Source organism: Opisthorchis viverrini (assembly GCF_000715545.1).
Source record: "Opisthorchis viverrini unplaced genomic scaffold opera_v5_292, whole genome shotgun sequence".
Lineage (NCBI taxonomy): Eukaryota > Metazoa > Platyhelminthes > Trematoda > Opisthorchiida > Opisthorchiidae > Opisthorchis > Opisthorchis viverrini.
Window position 1 is genome coordinate 269,747 of NW_008751945.1, and position 18,201 is coordinate 287,947.

The 18,201-nt window shown below is 48.0% G+C and overlaps 2 protein-coding genes across 2 annotated transcripts in view; one reads left to right on the plus strand and one right to left on the minus strand.

Moving 5' to 3' along the window:
• Positions 1-232: 232 nt before the first annotated feature.
• The window catches only part of T265_09579 (hypothetical protein), a gene marked incomplete at both ends in the record, with an annotated part of 115,598 nt that continues 97,629 nt past the window's right edge, over positions 233-18,201 (minus strand). The window contains 13 exons of the mRNA XM_009175688.1: positions 233-504; positions 5,018-5,216; positions 7,896-8,265; positions 9,574-9,702; positions 10,826-11,039; positions 12,177-12,366; positions 12,871-13,083; positions 13,196-13,465; positions 13,851-14,328; positions 14,569-14,775; positions 17,097-17,337; positions 17,893-18,089; positions 18,199-18,201. The exon at positions 18,199-18,201 is cut by the window's right edge and continues 359 nt beyond it. Coding sequence (XP_009173952.1) covers positions 233-504; positions 5,018-5,216; positions 7,896-8,265; positions 9,574-9,702; positions 10,826-11,039; positions 12,177-12,366; positions 12,871-13,083; positions 13,196-13,465; positions 13,851-14,328; positions 14,569-14,775; positions 17,097-17,337; positions 17,893-18,089; positions 18,199-18,201 — 2,983 coding nt within the window. The remainder of the gene's footprint in view (positions 505-5,017; positions 5,217-7,895; positions 8,266-9,573; positions 9,703-10,825; positions 11,040-12,176; positions 12,367-12,870; positions 13,084-13,195; positions 13,466-13,850; positions 14,329-14,568; positions 14,776-17,096; positions 17,338-17,892; positions 18,090-18,198) is intronic.
• Positions 7,287-13,450, plus strand: T265_09580 (hypothetical protein; the record flags this gene model as incomplete). Its single annotated transcript, XM_009175689.1, has 6 exons — positions 7,287-7,375; positions 9,161-9,295; positions 10,413-10,564; positions 11,355-11,532; positions 12,549-12,747; positions 12,965-13,450. The coding sequence occupies 6 exons, from the start codon at positions 7,287-7,289 to the stop codon at positions 13,448-13,450; spliced, it is 1,239 nt and encodes a 412-aa protein (XP_009173953.1).

The window sequence follows — 18,201 nt, forward strand, 5'->3', positions numbered from 1 at the left end:
CTTTTTTTATTAGAAATTACGCTCGGCTTACTAGCTTCTTCTGATTCCACAAATTTCCGTTTTTCTCGGAGGGCGCCTGCTGCATTTGTAGTACACCCATTCGTAACGCAAAATAGTGTTGACGCTTCGATTACCGGACGAACGCACAAATATCACAAAGTTATCCTTCATGTATTCATTTAAGGTGTTCTCAAATGCCGTGAAGGATGAAAACGATACACCCACAAATTTCTCAACGAAAGCCACTTCCGAAGCCATAGCAGACGAAGTTCAAAGCCGAATGTGCGCCAATAATTTTCAAATGTAATCGATTAAAACAAATCGCAAAGAAATGACGGCAGATGAGGGGGGTTTTCAGTCTACGCACATATGCAAAGAAGTGCAACATTTTGACGTTAAAGTTTTTATTTCGGCTGCAGGGGTTTTGCAGAAAAATACATTGTGCGTCTAGCCGCTGGCGGTGTAGACGGCGAGCAACCCGAAAAAACAATGTCCGAACAAAGACTGTGGGAAATGTAAAATTAGTTCATTAAAACAAGAAGGTTTCAGTTCATCTGGTCTAGGGGAGTAAGCATGGGGATTGGCTGCCACGTTTGGTTTGGGGACGGGAGCGCGTTGTGGTAAGCTGTCTTCTACACAGGGTTCATATATCAGGGGGACATGCCAATAAATATTGGCAATACAGACCCAAAACTTCCGGAGCATTCGTTAAGCGGGTTGGAATACCACTTCAAATTTCAAAGTAAACAGCCAAGCTACCTAGCCGTAACTAGCGGCCACGGCGTATAGATCCAGTAGTAAACTGTCCAGTGGAAAGTCGAGGGCAGCAAACGTAAAGCGCGGGAAAGTAAGAACTACCATGACGAAGAACAGCTCACATACGTGTTTTATGTGACAGTTTACGGCCGTATAACGACGTTTATAGAGTGCGCTAGGATCAGTGAAACGGTTTTCCCTGCGCCGCTCTCACATCCATCCAGCAGCCATCGGGATGTCGAGATGAGCACGTCACACACGAGCGACCGGACAACTGTATTGCACCGGAAACAAGCTGGTACATGTTTAAATTTGTGTGTCATGAGTTGACATATTTCCACCATAATCTGATCTAGGTACATTCAGCTAACCGCAGCAAAGTACACTTATGGCTTGCCTGGGTGAGACCGAGTAGATGCCTTATGCACTTCTATTTGTGACCCATTTTCTGTCCTGTCATTTCCTGTGCTGCGTACGCAAGACGTTATTCCATATCGTACTTATGTTATATGTGGTTCAGCGGAATCAAAGGAGGACCTGCGCCTCTACCAACATCTAGCCCGCTGCCTGTGCCGTAGGACTGTCATAGGCCGTACTTTGTCGAAACAGAAGTAATTCGAAGAGGTGACGCGGCTCAAAAGTGAGTTTGCATGCACATTCGCAGCAATCACAAAAAAGAGGTATGAGCCTTGTCTATGCGGTGACTGACAACGGATGCAGAAAACACACTACAGTGTCCAACTGCTGAATGATAACATGCTGTCGTTCTATGCATTGCAGATTTCTGCTCTGCGAAAAGCGGAACGATGCATTCTTCTGCCACCTCCAGCTTCACTTGCCTTAAAACAAACTAGTTGCTCAGTATGCAGCCTAAAGGATACGGACTACAAACCACGTTGAACGGTGCCACAAACAGCTAGCAGAATTTACAAACGCCCATCCTGTTAGTCTTCTCACTCACGGGTAAACGTTCTTCCACCGCCGACCACTGAGCGAGTGTCAGCTTTGGATATCACAGCCCAAAATTTGCTTACCAAGTGCTCGGGAGCGTTTGCAAGCGATAAACGCCTAATTGTAGCAGATTTCCTGGAGCAGTTACTTCACAGTATGATTTCTGCTGTGCAAACGAAGTCATCCAGCAGCCGTTAAGCTGGGCATTATTCCTCCACAAAGCGATCTTTTAATGGGAGCAAGACGACCGATCTGAGTAGACAATAGACCAGCGTGCCACCTTGATCTTGCTGCGAATAAGAGGTGGAGAGAGCGGTCGCTAGTGTGCTTGAATACAGCGCCACCGAGCGACTGCTCGATAGGTTGTTGCAAGAAGCTGACCGCCTCCTGCCCAAAAGACCAAGCTCAAGCGGCTTAGCAAGGCGCTGCAAGTTATTGTCAGGTGCGGCATCTTTTCGGCGGAAGACGACGAAATAAAGGTGATTCGCACAAAAAATACCTAAACCCGCCGCAAAAATCGCCTCAACCTGGTCCCAAAAGACCAAGCTCAAGCGGCTTAGCAAGGCGCTGCAAGTTATTGTCAGGTGCGGCATCTTTTCGGCGGAAGACGACGAAATAAAGGTGATTCGCACAAAAAATACCTAAACCCGCCGCAAAAAGCACCATCAACCTGGTGCTACTTAGTTCCCTCGCGGATGCACCGACGGTTCATTCATTAGGCGAGGTTCGTGGTGTCTGATGTTGGCACAGTCACGCACATAAAAAAACGCTTTCTGCGCCACAGCATATGTGCACTGCGTATTGACCTGTTCGCCCAGCTTGGCAATTGGCTTTCAAACGTCTCGGCACCTGCGCGGTTGGGTGGGTGCATCTTCTGACTCTGCTTGCATCTACATAAATTCTAAGGCCAGCATCCATACGTGCCCCCGTGAGAATCAAATTGGCTTAAGTAGAGCCCAAGTTTGACGGAAACTCGGGGATTGCGCCTAGTGATGGGCTGCAATAGGGTCATCAAAACGAAATTCCATCAGGATAACCACTGGGCTACATGGGCCGGTCTGAGAGCAGTTTTTGTAGTCAGGTTTTATCCTGACTTGCTTTTAAGTCCAATCTTCACATCCCAAAAGTTAGGAACAGTGATTTTCAAGACAACGATTTCTGTGCGGAGGATAGTGTCAAGAAAGTACATTTCTGTGGGTTGCCACTGCGAATCGAGACCCTCCGCTTGAATACAAAGCAGCCTGAGGTTTAGGGGGACGTCGTGCGCACGGTGAGTTTGAGAGGGAACTTGCTATACGGGTCACACGATATTCTCATGTGTGCGATTTACTCAAGTAATATGAATTGAAATCAACAAGAGTCCTCGCCGGCTTAATATTTAACTGTAGCACTACTCATACTCGGATACGATAACCCTCAACCAAGTTAGATGACCTTGAAAATCACGTGCATCCGATGGTGAGCAGTTGTATTGAAAACACTAGTAATAAGAACGCGAAACGGGGCAATGTGGAACAAGCAGTTCTGCATGTCTGTGTGTGTGGGTGTAAAGGTAGGGTTGCGACGAATTTTTTAGTGAGTCGTACGGCAGCGTGTTTGGCAGTTCCAGAGAGTTGACGGCCAAGTGTCTGTTCGGGCTTGGTATAGGCGGAGGTGAAAGGTGTGGACATGACAGCAATTAGTGATGCGCAGGGGAGCAGGCCCGAGGTCAGTTGTTGATGTGGCAGATAGATGGGCGGCAGTATTAATTCGTATTCAAGCCCATTAGTGTGGTCAATTCTTTCGCGTCCACTTCTGATAGAAGTCCTGTTCAGGTGAGAGGGAGAGAGAAAGGATAGCATGAGTTCATTCTACGAAATAAGTGTACATCAGATGATGCGCTTCGCATGTTAAAAGGTATTCAAGTTTAGTCTATTTCTCTTATTCGACTACTCTTCTCGCAACGTTCTTCTTGATAGTATGCACAAGAGTGGAACTTCATTCCGTTCACCTGAGGCATCATCCATTTTCGAAAATACACTCATTCGCATACCAAATCCGAGCAATTTGGGTTCAACTAGAACATAAAGTTGACGGAAACTCAGAGACTGGGCCAACCTGACAACCTTCAAGAAGGGCGAAACCGGTCGTGGGCTGTTGAAAGGGTTTTCAACCATCCTGTGAGTAGTTTTATCCGGAGGCCAGCCACCCCCTATTAACCTAACAGCAGGTCAAACGGGCGGATATGTCACGTGCGGGCTACGGACCAAACGAAGGCATACCTGAATGGAATGTCAGCCAATCTAGATCGAGCTCGACGCTTCTCGCTCCCTCGCGAAGATTCCAGGACGAACTTGTGGAACATTCTGTGATTACCCCATAAATACAGTTGTACTAACCTTCCTTTGTCCCCATAAAAGGCTGCCTGAAGATACCGTGCCTTTTGATATACCATGGTGGGTGGAGAACGAAGCCAAGGGACTGATACCGAGCTACACAACCGTTCGACAAGTCATCATCACCCACTTTGTTTGAAAGCAACAGAGTCAACAACACGATGGCATGGCGAGCCGAGCATTGTCGGACACTGTGATGTTGGCCCGTCGAGATGCCTAAGGGTGGTGATGGAGTACCAACATTCCCTAGCTCCTCAAAAAAGTCACATACTGGTCAAACACCACCCTAAGGGACGCAAAAAGTGATCTCTATCTAAGGAGTTGCTCAGTCGAACTGCGAATTCATCTTCTAGTTGTGTGTCCTTCTATGTACAGTGTCGTCCCAACAGAGAACTGTGATGGGTCGCGACGGAAAAAGCGGCCGTTTCACAGAGACAGCCTCTTCCGCAAAGTAGTCATTGTGCTAAGGATGTTTTAATCGCCTTAATTCTATCACAGGCAAATTCATTATCGAAGAATTTCGGCCAACTCAGCCATAATGGTAAGATATCGGCCACAAAACAAACGAAGGTCTTGACGACAGAGCAGTAGTCGCACACCACACGTAAAGTGGATACGTCCTGGATGGATAAATGCACCACCAATGAGGTGGCATGTATGCACAGGGTCTCGCAGGCAAACTCGAACTAAAATCACGCACTACCATTTATCCAAGCAACTCACTACTGTGAGCAAGCCCAATTACACTGCCATCCGAAGGCGAGAGTATCTGATCTTCCACATCAACACGGACAAGGAGCGACAGCCGGTCATTAAACTCGTTGATGGTTGGTGCCATTGATACTTCCAGATGGGTGGTGTCCCCCAAAACCTGCTACCTTCACTCTACCCCCATGAACTTGAAAATCACACACGTGCAGGTAATGTAAACTTACCAGTGACATCCAGAAATTCTTCCAAAGAGACGATAGGTAACAAATCTGTCTGATAGTAGTTCAGGAAGCGCGGAACGGCAGCCAATAAGGCTTCGTCTGAAGTGCTGATATACTGGGAGAGTGAGGCACACCAACTGCTGCTTGAGCTCGCGGCGCCAGCTCCAGCCGGAGTACCAGCGGCGGATGAGGTGGATATATTCTGAAAAGGAACACAGGAATCATGAAGGGATGAGTTGGTGTGAGGTTACACTTGGAGTTATTGGATTCGTCACGACACTGACACCTACGCTTCAACGCCCCATTAAAAAACCATCTAGTGAAAAACAAACGGGACAGGAAGCTCCTATCCACGAGGAAAAATTTGCCCGAGGTGAAGATCTTGGCAACATGAGACACTCGGCTGTGTTCTGCAAACTGTATTGCTCAGCAAACTCAGCTGAGCTCCCTGGATGGGAAGGCTGAGACACAGCCCAGTCGCGACCTCAATGGCGCTCGTGCATGCAAGCTACTGACTTCAATGCATAGCTCTCTCTCCCCCCCCCACTTAAAAGTCCACTGACACCCTGTATTTACGAATCAATTACGTCAGCTCCCGCCCCAACTCCCGAAATCATCAGCGAACGAAACTACGGAAGTTATAACCACTGTACAACAAGTATGCGGTTCTTACAGCTGAAACTAATGATTTTTATTCATTTAATCCGGCCTGACCGTTGCTACCGGCTACACCGATACACATAAGTGAATCCGACGCGATCGAGGGAGGAATTTGTTCTAGGTCGGACGTACAGAAGCTGCAGTTGAGTGTGATGTACGCCGAGCAAAACGGCCAGTCAAAGTGTTGGGACATGCGGAGAGAGTAATCTAAATTGGATGATGGGGTAGAAGAGGGAAAACTTGAAAGTACCAGTAGCCTGTTTTCGCTTACCAACATCGCTGTATGGAGCAAGTAAGGCGCCCCAGCAGGTGACACCACGCAGCGGACAATGTGGCATGAGAGTACTGTTAGTTGTAAGTGTCATGGTTGTACGTAGGCTGGGATACTGCCAAGACACCCAGACAACTAGGTACCTCGACCAAAGCCTGACCGGAAGGCAGCGGTGTTTGGCGGGAAATGCAAACGCATTAGCATTTTTACGGAACAAGTCGCCCCACGTGTTCAAAAAGCCCAACCTGGAGGGCCAGGAAACAGTGTTGGTCAGACCTCTAAGCACTGACCAACATGACATGAGAAACTCTGGCAATTGATCAGGTGGCTGTTGATCTGTTCGCCGAGCTTGGCAATTGATTTGCAAACGTTTCGTCACCATTCGAGGAGACATCTTCAGTGCGCTGTTGGTTGGGTCTGAGTACCACGTGGACACCTCCCGGTGTTGAATCTAACTTGACCTTATGATAATTCCCCCATTCATTTGCTTACTCCGCCTATGTACTTTTGATCTCCAGCTGTTTTGCTTTTTCGTACCCGTCAAAGTGTTGGGACATGCGGAGAGAGTAATCTAAATTGGATGATGGGGTAGAAGAGGGAAAACTTGAAAGTACCAGTAGCCTGTTTTCGCTTACCAACATCGCTGTATGGAGCAAGTAAGGCGCCCCAGCAGGTGACACCACGCAGCGGACAATGTGGCATGAGAGTACTGTTAGTTGTAAGTGTCATGGTTGTACGTAGGCTGGGATACTGCCAAGACACCCAGACAACTAGGTACCTCGACCAAAGCCTGACCGGAAGGCAGCGGTGTTTGGCGGGAAATGCAAACGCATTAGCATTTTTACGGAACAAGTCGCCCCACGTGTTCAAAAAGCCCAACCTGGAGGGCCAGGAAACAGTGTTGGTCAGACCTCTAAGCACTGACCAACATGACATGAGAAACTCTGGCAATTGATCAGGTGGCTGTTGATCTGTTCGCCGAGCTTGGCAATTGATTTGCAAACGTTTCGTCACCATTCGAGGAGACATCTTCAGTGCGCTGTTGGTTGGGTCTGAGTACCACGTGGACACCTCCCGGTGTTGAATCTAACTTGACCTTATGATAATTCCCCCATTCATTTGCTTACTCCGCCTATGTACTTTTGATCTCCAGCTGTTTTGCTTTTTCGTACCCGTCACTCACCTTGCTGCAGAGGCCGTCCTTTCCGACACTTGTGTATTGGCATGTGTGTCTGTGTGTGAATGTGCGCTGCTGACCTAATTACCCATGTGCGTTCACGTCCCGTTTTCTGAGCCTGCCTTGACTTGTTTTCTCATGGGTTCCGCGTGATCGCACGTCCAATGAGAATCATGAGACTGTCGTCGGAAGGAACGACTGAAACCCACGCCACTGGGCCGTCATTCCGCTCGCCGTTGTTTGGTGTGCGGACGTAGACCCTGTACTGTGTCGGTCAGTGACAGACCTGTGAACTTGTTGACGCGCTACGAACGTGAACAATTGAGGTCTGTTGTACACATTTGCTCACCCTCGAGCAAACAGTACCGTAGAATTACGAACCCCTATTCTCCCTTTTGATATTCGGGATTGTCGAGCCTACGCGCCACTCAAAGTTCCGTACCAAGAACCTCAACACCCAGTTTAGCTCGAAGGGTCAAGGAAGGACACAAACCATCACATCATGGAAAGGTCCATTTTTTCATGACGGATAAGGCGCATGATTACTAAATTATGCGGAATATTCCGTCAAACACGCGTAAAAACTACAGCGAAGGTCTGAGTTCTGATGGGTTACCTCACCTTCGGTAACATCCAAAAGCGTTTCCCAAATGAAGACACTACATCACACCAAATCCGTAACACTTAAGGGTGGGGAGAGGCTTTAGGATAGTGCATAGAAAAGTTCGGCTAGATATGAACAGTACGATACAGACGGACGTTGAGGAGCTTACCTTGAACAAGTGCTCATAGGCACCATCCACAAGACCATAAAAAAGGAGATATGGTTTGAAGCTAAGGAATCTGACTTCCGGGTCCTGCTGGGTGTCCGACTTGGCGCCCTGTTTGAGGCGACCACATGCCAAGTGGATCAGGCGACGCAACAAAGCCACACGGTTTCGCTGCCACATTTCCGGTGGCCACACGTGGAGTGCTGTGACGGTGCGGTATAACGGGCCCGTCGAATTCCAGCAATGATCGGTAGAAGACCAGCTAGAAAATGGAGAAGAGAATAATCGGGAAAACGATTTAAACACGGCTTGTGGCGACGGAAGTTGCATAGTTAACCGGTTGAGATATTGTCCGCAGCAGTGCCGAATTTCGCTGAAGCCACCCTTTTGAGTACCAAAAATAAACTTTTACAGCGATGAACTGAATGTTGTACACTTTCACGTCGTCACCAGCCTCAAAGAAGGCTTACCCCCCCCCCATTGCGTTGCTCACCTAATGCTTGTTCTACCCCCATGGTCAGCAGGAATGTGACAAACGTGCACAAATTATGACTGACCTTACAAACAGAGTGTTCGGAGGCAAGCCGTCCCTAACATCACATCATTTGGACGGATGTGTTACGTGCAGGACATGGGTCAAACGAAGGCCAGAATGCCAGCCAATCCGAGTCGAGCACCTTCGACTCGACGCCTCTCGCCCCTCACGGAGATTCTGGCACGACCTTGTGACTACCCTATAAATAAAGTTGCAGTAATTTTCCTTTGTCTCCATAAGGGGCTGTGTAGAGCTACCGTGCCTTTTGATATAGCATAGTGGGTGGAGAGGGAAGCCAAGGGACCGATACAGAGTTTCACGACCGTTCAGCAAGACACAACACAGAGCCCGACATGCATATTGATAAATTGGGCTAAATTACCCTCAGATTTGCGAGGGGTGGATGTACTTGTCTGTGGAGTGGGCGACCAACCTGTCTACTACATGCGTAGGCGGCCTCTGTGAAGTAGAGTTTCCAAACACCACAACGGTTGCGACTTTTCACCAAACTCGCAAAGATCCAAGTTGGTGGCTCGCTCGTAACCGGGGGATGTGTCCTTTGGGTAGGCTTTTCGGGATTGCAAGAGGGCTGTTTCGGGTGGGCGGGTGTGGTTTTGCCGTGAAAAAATTAAAGCGGTGTTTGCACCACTTCAGTCATTCCGCTGATGCAAGCGCATTAATCTGGTGTGACTGAGTGTGTACTTATCATAATTTTTTAAACGCCCGATGAAAGAGGGTCTGGTTTAAAGATTGGAAAATCGTTCAGCTGTAGCACCCCTTTGGTGCTTAACTGCCATGCCACCAGAAGGAAGCACGAGGACTGGGATACTGTCAGGCTGTCTAAGCTTAGACGAGAGGCGGAGATCGGGTTCGAACCACGGACCTGTCGGTCAACATTCAACACTCCCACTCTTGAAGAAGGTCAAGACTTAGAATGCTACTCATAAGGTTGCTGAAAACCCTTTGATATGAGGCGTCCCGGCGCAGCATATTTAGTTGAAAAACACTACAAATGAGAGAGATTCAGCAGCGACTTGGGTCAGTCTCCCGTAAAAACAAACTTCGAAAGTCAGGACACCCAAAGTTCATTGTGGAACACCCAAACAGCCAATGCAAGGAGGAAATGCGGACGATCACAGGACTTACTGAGATTCCGGTAGATCCAGGAATTCTTTCAACTCGTTCACCTTTTGGGTAACTGCGGAGCTCATTAACAAAGAATGAAGGCCGACCTTGGAGAAGGAATGTGACAAACGTGCACAAATTATGACTGACCTTACAAACAGAGTGTTCGGAGGCAAGCCGTCCCTAACATCACATCATTTGGACGGATGTGTTACGTGCAGGACATGGGTCAAACGAAGGCCAGAATGCCAGCCAATCCGAGTCGAGCACCTTCGACTCGACGCCTCTCGCCCCTCACGGAGATTCTGGCACGACCTTGTGACTACCCTATAAATAAAGTTGCAGTAATTTTCCTTTGTCTCCATAAAGGGCTGTCTAGAGCTACCGTGCCTTTTGATATAGCATAGTGGGTGGAGAGGGAAGCCAAGGGACCGATACAGAGTTTCACGACCGTTCAGCAAGACACAACACAGAGCCCGACATGCATATTGATAAATTGGGCTAAATTACCCTCAGATTTGCGAGGGGTGGATGTACTTGTCTGTGGAGTGGGCGACCAACCTGTCTACTACATGCGTAGGCGGCCTCTGTGAAGTAGAGTTTCCAAACACCACAACGGTTGCGACTTTTCACCAAACTCGCAAAGATCCAAGTTGGTGGCTCGCTCGTAACCGGGGGATGTGTCCTTTGGGTAGGCTTTTCGTGATTGCAAGAGGGCTGTTTCGGGTGGGCGGGTGTGGTTTTGCCGTGAAAAAATTAAAGCGGTGTTTGCACCACTTCAGTCATTCCGCTGATGCAAGCGCATTAATCTGGTGTGACTGAGTGTGTACTTATCATAATTTTTAAACGCCCGATGAAAGAGGGTCTGGTTTAAAGATTGGAAAATCGTTCAGCTGTAGCACCCCTTTGGTGCTTAACTGCCATGCCACCAGAAGGAAGCACGAGGACTGGGATACTGTCAGGCTGTCTAAGCTTAGACGAGAGGCGGAGATCGGGTTCGAACCACGGACCTGTCGGTCAACATTCAACACTCCCACTCTTGAAGAAGGTCAAGACTTAGAATGCTACTCATAAGGTTGCTGAAAACCCTTTGATATGAGGCGTCCCGGCGCAGCATATTTAGTTGAAAAACACTACAAATGAGAGAGATTCAGCAGCGACTTGGGTCAGTCTCCCGTAAAAACAAACTTCGAAAGTCAGGACACCCAAAGTTCATTGTGGAACACCCAAACAGCCAATGCAAGGAGGAAATGCGGACGATCACAGGACTTACTGAGATTCCGGTAGATCCAGGAATTCTTTCAACTCGTTCACCTTTTGGGTAACTGCGGAGCTCATTAACAAAGAATGAAGGCCGACCTTGGAGAAAGGAAACACAAGGAAATGAGTGAGGAACATCGTTCTGAGGCAAACAGTACCCGTAAAATCAGCAAATGAGTACACACAACCCAACGTATCACCGGGTAACAGGCTCTGATGGATCCAGTCTGATTGGATGTGAACAGCACTGTTGCTCTGACCATTATTCCACTGGCCTTTTTCAGAGGACTTGAGATAAACCTACCAATTCCAACTGGCAACCGATAGTTATAGTTTGGTCTCATTCGAACTATGGGGCACAAAACCGTAAGGAAAAAGTCTGAGTTTTAAAGACTTTTGGAGGGTTGATCTTAGGACTACAGGATATTCACAGTATGTTGAACGGCAAACTCTTGTCACCATCCGAAAGCTTAGCGACCTAGCGTTGAAGGCGCTCAATCGAAAACTTGCTCTGTCCTTCAAAACAAAACTTCTACTGTTAGGCGGAATCCCGGACAAATACCGCTTTGCCGCTCGCACTCAGGCGCTGCTACAGCCTATCCCGCACAAGCTTCGCCAAAAGTCCGGGCCGCTTGCTGGCCCGGCAGTGAGGCGAGCTCTGATTGGTCGGGTGCCTGGACTGAACAGCCAGTCACAACTCAGTATTCGCCGAACACAGGCGTCAGAAATTCCAAAGTGCTGTAACGGCGGACAATTCATTCGCTTCACTACCAAAAAACAAATGGCCTCAATTCGAATCACAAGAGCCAGTTGAGAGGAATCATCTTCATTTCGCCCCCCCACCATCATCCAGCACAAATGCGCCAGAAATCGCAATGTTCATGGCCTTCGACACAGAGGAGACATTTGTAGGTCTCCGTATTTATTTTCACTTCACTGCAACTATCTTTGTATCCTAGCAAGTTTGCCAGACTTCAGATGCATGGCTTGTGAACACATGTGGAGTATTTTGGTCCGAACGAGGATCGGTTGTGGAAACAGAGTCCAGATGTGAAAACTGGATAAAAACGATCCGAGACAATGTGGGTCGGTTCGAAGTGCGATTGATGTTCACCCAGTGCCCGGATTTGGTAGTCCTCTATCAAAATGCGTCGTGTCAACCTGAACTGATCCACCTACAAGTTCATGGGTGACCATTAGATAAAATTCTCCCAGAGGCTTTTCGGCTGTTCGATTTATCGGAACGTTCTCAGATCTTTATTGGAAATTAAGCAATGAACACAATGAGCCTCAACAGTGTCCTTTATTGCAGGGTTGTAGTACAAAAGAGTGGTGATTTTTGCGGGAGACAATACGGAACATACTGTGAGAGAAAACGTCTCCTTTGAGGACGGAACTACTCACTTGCATCAAATGAGGTAGAAGCTGCATGTTGCTTTCCGCTCCACCACCACCCGTTTCCGAATGGAACTGTCGATTGCAGGCAAATCGCAGAAGCAAGATTTTCACATCGTGCAAAGCCATCAGATAGCCAGGACTGACGTTCAGAGAACGCTGAAACGATTGAGGATGGGATGCGGACAAATGAATTAACTTGGATGAACGCAAACCACAATGCAACGCAGATCACAAACGGGCCAATAAATGCGCGAAAAACGCTGGCAGCTAACTAGCCAATAACGTTAAGAGATAACAGATAGCCTCTAAATGCTATATAAACACACGTAGGTATACAGAAGGTACCCACCCATCTGCACACTGATGGTGTCTCCTCGTATGGCGACGCAACGTTTGCAGTTCAATTGCCAAGCTCGGCGAACAGATCAACAACCAATCACCACCCAACTATCACAAACCTGGTTTATTGACACAACAGCAAGAGAAACAATCGTGATAATAGTAATAGCAATATTAATGGTGGGATTAAGAACTAAAGTACGTAGCTGTTCAACCTCTAAGTTGTCATGGGCAGAGTGGAACATCATGCACGATTTTCCAATTCACGTCAGATGATACAGCTTGCAACAGGTGATACGAATGAACAGATGGAACACTCACCATGATGTAATCCATGAAGTTAGCCAAGTGCCCGGCGTACACTGTTTCCGGAGCAGGTGGCTGATCTTTCTTCGCTTTTGCCCTAGTCTCAGAGGATGCAGCACCGAACGTACCAGCTGGAGGTCCGAGAATCGGTAGGATGTTGTTACATCGCGCATCTCGGTTGTGTCTTTGGGCTACAATCCACTGGTTTTCGAAGGAAGCCTTTAGTGACTATGAGAAGAGCAAAATGGAGGTCAACGGAGGTGTGGGAAACGCACATCGTGCGCCTGTCACTAAAACTTGGGCGAGTCTGGACTGGACAGTAGAAAGTTGCGCAACTTACGTTGAAATGACAGGAAAAGTGTACTACGACAAAACTGGACAGGGTAGAATAGCCTTGGGGTATGGATATTGGCGGGGCGGGGGACTGATCACTCTCGGCTCCGAAAACGAGTACTTCTTCCAGCGGACACTGGCGGACGAACACATAGATGCCCAAAGCTTCGTCGGGAGCATTCCGAAAACCCTCGTGACAGATTGCGCAAGACAGTCCAACCTCTTCAGTGACGACGGCGGTCATTTTGGCCAGGCGATCTGACTCCACGACGGCAACCTTGAGGAGGAAAAACAAAGACGGAAGAAAATTGGTCAGAACCATTCGTGCGAACGGCAAATTGACGATGTTACTTGAGAGTCTTTGGATATCAGCAAGGCACTGTCTGAAACTTCGACCCTTGCTCGCTGGCGGCTACAGACATGTTCGAATGCACCGCTTCGGGAAGGGAGGTAAAGCAAGCTAGGAGATCTTCGTCGGTTACCGTGGAATGAGAGTGAGATCAGATGTTTTTGGTCAAGATAGCGGCTTTGCAGCCTGGATGATATCAACCCAACCACAGTGGGAACCCTCATGAAACTGCAATGGCTGGTGGAAAGTGGATATTTGTTCCTGTTTGGAAAAGCGAAAAAGGACACTTCAAAAACATGTCGACCTTACTCACATTGCCTTTTTCATCCACACGCATGTTCATACTGCGCAACTGACGTTCGCGCATATTTCTCGCAAGTCGCCGAGTTCGTTGGTTAGTGGCCTTTCGAAGTAGGTGTATCTTCTCTGCCAGAGTTCCACTCGGCTCAGCCGGAGTTGACGAAGCAGCTGAACTTTCCGATTTTGTCCGATTTTCTGCGAGCAAAGCCTTCTTCGACTTTTTGGTTTGTCTCGGGCACCATTCGCTCAACATATCTTCAGCAAGTAGGCCTACACGACCAGCAGACTTGCTAGACTCCAGGAGATGGAAGAACTGTAACAAACGATCAGCAGTGATTCGGGCTCGATTCGAGTCAGAGATGGGTTTATAGTGTTCGGGTTGAGAAAGGGATTCGGCGTTTTCCTCGGGGCCGAGACAAGCACGCAACGCTTGCAGTATATGCGGTAATGCGGGCAGGGCTAAGAAGGGTGCAATCCCCGGATCGCCGGTGCTGTACGGGATGACAAGGAAAATAGAAAGCCGTTGAGTTTATGCGGATGTTTGAGAGAGGATTACAAGTTCCCAAAAGATTACTCAAAAGTTGAACCAAGTGAGTTCCCAGAGCTGCTACGGAACTAGCGGGGTGCCCAGGATGAGTGTGACCAAGCCACGTACGGACGGGAAAAACCCGTCTAAAATGGACGAGCCGACCAACTATCAACTCTAAACCAGGCAAGCGTTATCAACTCACTTGAGCGTAGTTCCTTCTTCAAAATCCAGAACGCATGTAGGAGTTGTCTCCCAAAGGAAGTGAAGACAAGTCTCCAGAATACCAGCTTCGTGGACGATTTTCTGACGCAGCAATGAGCCATTCCGACTGTGTCGTGGAACGGCTACCATGATCGCGCAGCAGCAATCCAGTAGGGCCGTTTCGTTTCGCGTGAACTGTGCTGTTGGGCTACAAGACGAAGTAAAATGACTGTCATTTAGGACCTTTCGAACATGGCATGGAATCTGCGTGGCTAGACAAAAAACTGTCCAGCTGTAGCACTTTTTCGGTGCTACATGAAGGAAGCACGAGGTCTGGGATACTGCCAGGTTGCCCAAACCTAGACAGGGGAAGTTGAGTGGCAGAGGTCGGGTTCGAACCACGAACCTTCCGGTCGGTAAATTCGCGCTCTAATCACTTGGTCCATCTTGCCCATCAGAACGGGCTAGCATGACCATCAACTGTCGTTCTAGATGATGTACTGTCTGAAAGGTATTGATTGTGGCAATTCCACGTGCACTGGAGCACATAAAGACTTTGAAAGCATTTCGACGCCTCCCAACTGGGTCATGAAGTGCACTGGTAAACTTTGTGGGTCTCAAGGACCAGGTCGAACTAGTCTTTTGTATTTTCCGATTCGTACATACAGAGGTTCGGTTGATGCGAGTCGCCGGAAAACTTGACCGTTCGATCAAGCTCACCCAGTTTGTACGTGCACTGTTTGGAGTACGGTCTGTGGAAGATGCTGTCCGCGTAAACACCGAGGAGATTAATCCGTATAGTCTCGGTGTTGATGGGGTATTGTGGTTGAGAGAGGGGTTGATAGTTTAAGCAAACTACGAGTATGAGTCATTTCTGTCCAACAACGGAATAGCTTGGTCTGCATGTCTAAAGTACTGAAGCCATTGGTTTACCCCCAAATCATTTGTAACATCGTTGATGAAAAGACGCCAATGTCATAAGTGGGAGTGAGGTGGCTCGGTGGTTCGAGTGCGAATTTACTGACCGAAAAAACCGCGGTTCAACCCGACCTGTGAGGTGGCTCGGTGGTTCGAGTGCGAATTTACTGACCGAAAAAACCGCGGTTCGAACCCGACCTCTAGACTTCCCCTGTCTAGGTTTGGACAACCTGGAAGTATCCTGGCCCCCGTGCTTCCTATGGGTGGCATGGCAGCTGGGCGCCGAAAGGGTGCTACAGCTGAACGATTAGTATGGTTCTATTATTACATTTATTATAACTCATAGTAGAAATCGGTAGTAGACTCGCAACGCCATCGGATACAGGTTATCAAGGTGAAATAATTCACTCAACTGTACCCAGAGAGTCAGAGTTTCGAGCGGTGATAGTATCATTCTCTATCTCCACTCCAAATTCGGACAAAAACAGCAAGGTCCGTGGTATAAGAAAGAAAGGCTGGACTGGATACTACTAAGGGAAATGATTACAGAGAGCCTCTCGATATACATAGTGTCATCGTTACAAGTTGAATGTGAGATAGCTCTGGCAGGCCCGTCGGTGCTTTATCTCTCGTTTGTGGACGTTCACTTTGAGAAGTATCTCCTGCGATTCCACAGTGATCACTGATCTGTGCACGAAATTTCACGTGCCGCGGATTGTCTATACTATACTATACTCTGTTCCAATTGGTCCAATGTTCGACGCAGCAAGTTCCTGTCTCCATTGTCATGCAGGATGAGTAGGGTACGACCTGGTCTATGAGACAGAGCCTCGCCTCACCTTGTACGACGGACCCATCTTTTGCCGTTTCACGCTATCCGAATGTACCAGTTGGGGTGTTCGACGCAAAAAATACAGGCAGACAGCGAGAATGCTTCTCTACTCTGTGTCTCACACTTTGTCGCGACGGCAAAAGTCGCGGTTTGAGAAAAGGGGGAAGTTTGCTTTTGTGTTACTGGTGCAGATTGACTTGAATTAGACCCGGAGATAGTAATTCAAGGGAGCGAAGTCTCAAACACAGATGAGCATTTGGCAATTTCCGGTTTTTAGTCGCCCAAAGATTGGGATCGAGAGGAAATTTGATGGAAACGTCACTGTACTCGGTCTGCAGCATCGACCACGCAAACTACCTTTACAGATACCGTAATCGGACGCCCAGTTGCGGTGGGTTGAAAGGTGATACGAGCTCTCTAGCACATGAAAGTAATAGTTTGTGAAGATATGGACGGGTCATCCTTGAAGTCAGCTTTTAGTCTAACATACGCCAATGAAAATATCGATGTGAGACTTCGGCGCACCAGGAAGACTGTAGGGTCGACTGAGAACAACAAAGATTAAGCTAGCTGGCAAACTCAAAGTTACCTCAGAATGCACCGGCGACCTCGCGGCTACTGTGCACTTAGGCTAACTTACTGAATGAAACATGAGGCGGCCTGGTGCAGCACATTCAGTTGCCCGAAAACATCACAAACGAGAGATTCAGCTGGGTTCCAAGTGAGTCTCTTTTGAAAAACCAAATTAGTTTGCAACTGAGTGTAGTTCGCCAACTTACTTCAGCTTGTTCAAATGTACTTTCAGAAAGTCCACGATGGCATTCATTTTTTCTCGGTCACCGAACGCCAACCAACCAAGAAGGCCGGCAACATCCGTGTTGACCACGGGTAGATCGGGGCGTGCTGACATGCAGTTCAACAGTTTTTGTACACAATGCAAGTCACCTGAGGGGGGAGGAAGAGTCGAACGAATAAAAATCGGTGAGATTCCCGAGATATAATCGATAGGTGACTCCCCTGCTGTAGCAGGACCGTCAGATTATGGTTCATACAGCCAGACAGAGTATTTTGAATATCGTGACTTTTGAAAGCAAAGCGAACTGACCAGACAGTATGGAAAATGAAGCTGACTTCACACAGATTATGAAAACCTCAAAAACCTTCGCAAAATATATATCCGTGTTAGCGTGGGTCGGAGTGAAATCATTGTAGAGGCTGAGCACTTTGTCTCAAGGACAAAAATAGGGGCCACAATCTATGCACAGGTCAGTGCATCGACGGGTAGTGACATATGTAACCGGTAGCACTTGTGCCACCGATCGGAACAGCCATCGCCCGAGGTCCAAACTTGGGAACGGTAGTCAACAGTGGAAATTTAAAGGATACCCTAAGTTAGCATTCAACACATCCCTGGTACTGAGGCGAACTAGCCGATAACACCACTCTGTTACGTATAGCTGTGAGTGGGAACCATCAATCACCGAAAACACTCGAGTGGATTGCAACTACACTGTTCACGTCACAAGGTCAATATGCATAATTCCAAGGAGCAACACACTAAAACTACACACCCACCTGTATTCAACACCGGTTGTTGATCAGATGTGCTGGAAGCTGGATGGACAATCTCATCGGCCAGTTGGAGGAGCGGATCGATAATCTGGATGAGCCGTTTGGTGATATCCTCATGAAGATCCGACACTGGCTGGTTCGACTGAGTTTCGTCTGCTTGGAGGCACACAGTGAGGACGTTCAGTAAAATTGGGAGCGAGCTATTAGATCAAGGTGGTGGGAAACAGAGGTTAGAAGTGGGAATCAGAATCAGTCGTAATAGGCTGGCTAGAACGGAGCGACAAGTTGGACGCTTGTGAATACACTCACTTC